This window comes from Apodemus sylvaticus, chromosome 19 (genome assembly GCF_947179515.1).
Source record: "Apodemus sylvaticus chromosome 19, mApoSyl1.1, whole genome shotgun sequence".
Lineage (NCBI taxonomy): Eukaryota > Metazoa > Chordata > Mammalia > Rodentia > Muridae > Apodemus > Apodemus sylvaticus.
The window spans coordinates 253,741-259,482 of NC_067490.1; the positions used below are offsets into that span (position 1 = coordinate 253,741).

Sequence of the window (5,742 nt, forward strand, 5' to 3'; positions counted from 1 at the left end):
AATATTACTCAGCTTTTTCAACTCTCAGTTTACTGGTTTGATTTTCAGATTAAAATATTAATATTAAATGAATGAGTTTGATTTATCAGATAGAATTGTTAATTTAAATGAACTAATATAAAATTTATTATGAACAATAATTATAGGTATGTTTATCATTTTACCAACCTCAATGAAAAATACCAAACAAAAAATTTGAAAGGATGAAAACTGTGAGAAACACAAGGAGATCTTTGATATACTCTGATTTCTATTCTGTATATGAAGTATTGAAGAAATCAAGCAGTTTGAGGATATTCTAGAATGATTCAATTTATGATTGAGGTAGACAGGGCAGGAGACCAGAGGCTTTCAAATATAAAAGCTGAACCAGATGGTACAACTTTATCTAGTCTATTTAACAGTGTTTTATTTTCTCATAGGTGGTGGATCTTTCTGTGGAGCACACACTGGTTTGAATTCAGCCTCATGCTGACACAGGTCTAGGGTCTTAGTTTCTAAAATCATTGTTGGCTGCAAGATCACTTTAATTACAATCAAATTCCAACATCCTTTCAGGTATTTTGATGTAGGTTCATTCTTTGAGAAAGAGGTGTGAGCGTGCTGGACTGAGTTTTTCTTGTCACTAGAGATGCCATTAAATAAAAAATGCCTCAAGTTTGAAATTGGTGACCTCAAATTTTATTCTGCAATTGCTTTTGTAAGTACACAAATTTTAAGTAATCCTGAAACTATGTAATGAAATTTCACTTTATTCTATTGCCTAGACTTCATGAATGGAACAAAAAATAAAATTATGCTGAAATCTGACAATTCATTTTATGCTCATCAGCCACCAAACACCAACATGCAACTTGTAAGGGGAGAATGATGGGTTATTTTCAATCCCTCAGATATCAAAAGGACCATGAACTAAAGCAAGAGTTTATTAGAATCACAAATGACATTAAATTTGCAATCTCTTATTGGGTATTGGCCATTTTCCTCACATCTTAAACCATGTCAAGAAATCGCCATATGCCTTTGCAATTGTTTCAGCTTTTGGTAAGAGCTAATAACTCTTTGGTAGCTACATCTGAAGGCTAGTGATAGCAGTTAAATTCAAATGGAAGCTGCTTGTCTCCAAAACACTCTATAAATGAAATAGGATATCTAAACTGAGAGTATCATGTGAGCATTCACTTTACACAAACATTTTTCTTTTTGATTTCAATAACTCCTGCATAGTATTCAAAAGCATTTTTACACTTCATTCAACAATAACCAATATCCTCTTGCTATAATAACAGTATTTTTTAAGAGAGAATAGCTGTTTCCAGTGGACAAGCAAACCATATTTTAATTCCTGGTATATGTTCTAAAAATGACTATTTCAATTGCTAACATGGTTCCCTGCCTCAGCTATAAATAATAAATTTTATCTATGTTCAAAAACTCATTCCACAGTCCATCATCACTGACTGACTATTGAAGACTTAAAGAAAAGCAATGGGTTTCATTTGTGGTATTGGAACAAACAAATGCACATTTCTTTTTTTTTTTTAATTTTTTTTTATTCGATATAATTTATTTACATTTCAAATGATTTCCCCTTTTCTAGCCCCCCCACTCCCCGAAAGTCCCGTAAGCCCCCTTCTCTTCCCCTGTCCTCCCACCCACCCCTTCCCACTTCCCCGTTCTGGTTTTGCCGAATACTGTTTCACTGAGTCTTTCCAGAACCAGGGGCCACTCCTCCTTTCTTCTTGTACCTCATTTGATGTGTGGATTATGTTTTGGGTATTCCAGTTTTCTAGGTTAATATCCACTTATTAGTGAGTGCATACCATGATTCCCCTTTTGAGTCTGGGTTACCTCACTGAGTATGATATTCTCTAGCTCCATCCATTTGCCTAAGAATTTCATGAATTCGTTGTTTCTAATGGCTGAATAGTACTCCATTGTGTAGATATACCACATTTTTTGCATCCACTTTTCTGTTGAGGGATACCTGGGTTCTTTCCAGCATCTGGCAATTATAAATAGGGCTGCTATGAACATAGTAGAACATGTATCCTTATTACATGGTGGGGAGTCTTCTGGGTATATGCCCAGGAGTGTATAGCAGGATCTTCTGGAAATGAGGTGCCCAGTTTTCGGAGGAACCGCCAGACTGATTTCCAGAGTGGTTGTACCAATTTCAAATGCACATTTCTTGAGAGGACCTATGATGGACCACATGTACACCTGTAGCTACTGCTTTATGACTGGATAGTGTGCAATGTATGGAGATGAGAAAAATGCGCTCTCACTTAAATTTCTCAACAAGTATAGATTGATGATAGAGATAAATAGAAAAAATATATAAATATAGATAGATAGTAGATGATAGAAGATAGATAGTATATAGAGACTAATTATTGAAATAAATATTGATGAACAGATAAATATTGCCTAAATATATTTCTGCTAAATATAACATACTGTTTTATTTTCCAGCTGCCATGACAACTTTTGTTTTCACAATGATTATGGAAAATAAAACTACAGTGAGTGGATTTCTTCTCATGGGTTTGTCTGACAACCATGACCTGCAGATCTTGCATGCTTTGTTCTTCTTGGTGACATACCTATTTGGGTCAGCAGGGAATTTCATCATTATCACCATCACAACACTGGACCCACAGCTCCAGTCTCCAATGTATTACTTTCTGAAGCACCTTTCCATTCTGGACTTCTCATCCCTCTCTGTCACAGTTCCCCAGTATATTGAGAGTTCCCTGGCACGAAGTGGCTACATTTCATATGGACAGTGTATGATTCAGGTTTTTTTCTTCACAGCTTTGGCCTGGAGTGAGACAGCCATTCTCACAGTGATGTCTTATGACCGCTATGTGGCCATTTGCCTCCCACTGCACTATGAAGTCATCATGAGTCCCAGAAAGTGCACTTGGGCTGTGGCAGCTGTGTGGTTAAGTGGAAGCATCTGTGGAACATTATACACAACAGGTATACTATCTATCAGATTCTGTGGTAATAGAATAATTCACCAGTTCTTCTGTGATGTCCCCCAGTTGCTCAAACTCTCCTGCTCTAATGATTACCTTGTAATAATTGGAGTGGTTAATTTTGTGGCTGTAATAGCCTTTGTCTGCTTTATTGGGATTGTCATCTCCTATGTCCACATATTCTCCACAGTTCTCAGGATGCCCTCTGCTGAAAGCAGGTCTAAGGTCTTCTCTACTTGCCTGCCCCACCTATTTGTTGTCTCATTGTTTCTTTCTACAGGAACCTTTGCATATCTCAACCCAGCCTCAGACACTCCAACTGCTTTAGAGTTTTTATTCTCTATCTTTTACACAGTACTGCCTCCAACTCTCAACCCTGTTATTTATAGTCTGAGAAATGAGACCATAAAGAGTGTTGCAAGGAAGTTACTGTTTAGTAGAAAATTTGCTGGTTGGAATGATTTGGCCTGTTATTTATGATTATTTAATTATACATGTGAATGATTTTATTCATTGGGTTTTCTTCAAACTCTCATGAATAATAATATTTTGTTTTGTTTTTCTGTGCATAAACTAAGTTTTAAAATCATGTACTTATGGAAGTACATTGTCTTCTTTCTTTGCATGTTAGTATTAACAGTGCTGTTCATTCAAATTAATAAAAAATTAATAGCCTTGTAATATAGATTCACTAGTTTTTAGTCCCTAACAGATACACATGCAGAAAAACTGACAATCTCAGTATATTTCTAACACGTTTGCAGAGGGAAAATTACAAAGAGTTAAACACAACCATAATCCTAATAGCCCTAGGCCTATCACCAAGTTATAAATTTAAGTCAATGATATATTTTTAAATTTATTTTAAAATTATTTTTGTCTAGTAATGTACATTTGGTTTAAATGTATATGTATCAGCAGATAAATTTGTAGTCTTGCAGTTAAAATTTTCCTAAACTATAGATTTTAATTTATATTAAAATTTGTCTGTATATATCCCCTTATTTTTCCTATAAAATATCTTCAACACTTAATTATTGTTAAGTCATTGTAATATGCATTTGTAATTACCCAGCTTTGTTTGTATAATTCTAAAGATTAAGTTTATTGAATCAAAGTATACAAAATATTCAACTCACTTAACTGATGTGACCAATAGGGTTTGTACAAATAAGTGTCAATTATTTATGTGTCAATTAAAAATGTAGGTCCTAAGCACTTCTAAAACTCTCAGGATTTTACTTGTTCATGAAGAACTATGGATACAGTTGGATGAAACCCTGCCAGATGTCTGTAACATAGTAATCAACAGCACTGGGATATGTTGAGATTTGTATTTCAGTAAAAATCCTAATCCACCTTTGCAAAATTTCTTCAAATATGTGTTAGCTCAACAGATCAAACACAATGATACTACTTGTTAGTGTTCATATTATTAAAATCTTGCATATTCCTTTTCTTTTTGTAAGAAGCTTCATAAGAATGATAATCCTCATTTTAAAGTGGTAAAACAGCTCCTCAGTCTCTATTTCTGTTATTCAGGCCATTTTTTCTATCCAAATTCTGTATATAGTATTTTTAGACATAGATTTTGATGCCTGTAAGAACGAAAGTTGGTCAGGCTAGATTTTCAAGATACAACCAAAAATAACAGATCATCAGGCACTTTACCTCCTCAGACATTGTCCTGTTCTATCCATCTGCAGAGGCATGTAAATTATATTTGATTCTTTTTGAGTTGCATATTTTCTGAAATACTTGTGCTAGCCTGTTATTTTAGTAGTGGACTGAATTTGAACATAAGCAAACCAATTCCATTTCCTAACCTTATATTTTAGATTTATTTACATAAGCATTCATTTATAAATTTTGTTGTCTTCTGTCCTAGAAATGTTGGATATCTTCATTTTAGTAATAAAGTTATTTTCTTTGAGATTATTGATCTTTCAAATATATAAAACGATTTTGGGAATGTTGTGTTCTTTGACATTAAATAGTTTGCCTTATTTTTAACAAGCAGCAAAAGCTTTGTTGTAGACCCCCAAACAAAAAGCATTGACAATTCTTTTTAAAAAGAATACATTTTTCAATCTTTGTTTTGTAATTGCATTTGTATGGTTCATTTACATATAGTTCACTTTCTATTAACAGTAACTCTGTGATGAACAACCAATGACCTGTGAATTCCATAAACATTAGACATTACTACCACTCTCTTCCAAGGGGCAAAACACTTCCTCTTCTGATTTTCCTATATCTAGAATGTAGATACAAGACCTAGGTTATTGCATTGGGTGCTCCAGCTGGAGACACCAGCTTAGAGAAAAACAGAAAGAAAAAGCTAAGCAGGAGTCATTTCTACCAAATTTGGTGGGTTAGGTGCTCAGCTTTAGAAAGCTGTGTTCTGAGTTCAGAATCCAATCTATAAATCAGGACATCAGTAGTATGACAATCATTATCTGTGTCCATTTGTCAGCCCTATGGTCTGTGCTGGGCCATTCGTAACCCTGGCCTTATATGTTCCAAACTTGGTTACCTCTTTCTAAAGAGATCCTGTAACATACTTAGTATGCTTTTAAAATCCTATTTAATTGAGAAAAAGAAAAAATAGGGTGTGTTGAAGTTAAATAATCAGGTCATCAGCATTTTAAATCTCATATCATTTTTGCTTTCCAAAGAAACCTTAGATCTACTAATAGCCCCAATGTCCTCATCAATAACTTTTCTAATTATATGAGTAAATGCCTTGAACAACTTG

At 34.2% G+C, this 5,742-nt stretch overlaps 1 protein-coding gene across 1 annotated transcript; it reads left to right on the forward strand.

The window, feature by feature from the left end:
* The first annotated feature begins 2,501 nt into the window (after window positions 1–2,501).
* Window positions 2,502–3,464, forward strand: LOC127670057 (olfactory receptor 14J1-like). The gene has a single exon (XM_052164334.1). It carries the CDS (start codon window positions 2,502–2,504, stop codon window positions 3,462–3,464), a length of 963 nt encoding a protein of 320 aa, XP_052020294.1.
* The last annotated feature ends 2,278 nt before the right edge of the window (window positions 3,465–5,742 follow it).

Bases quoted from the DNA above. Each gene is read 5' to 3' on its own strand.
- LOC127670057 (XM_052164334.1), top strand. From the start codon at position 2,502: ATGATTATGGAAAATAAAACTACAGTGAGTGGATTTCTTCTCATGGGT.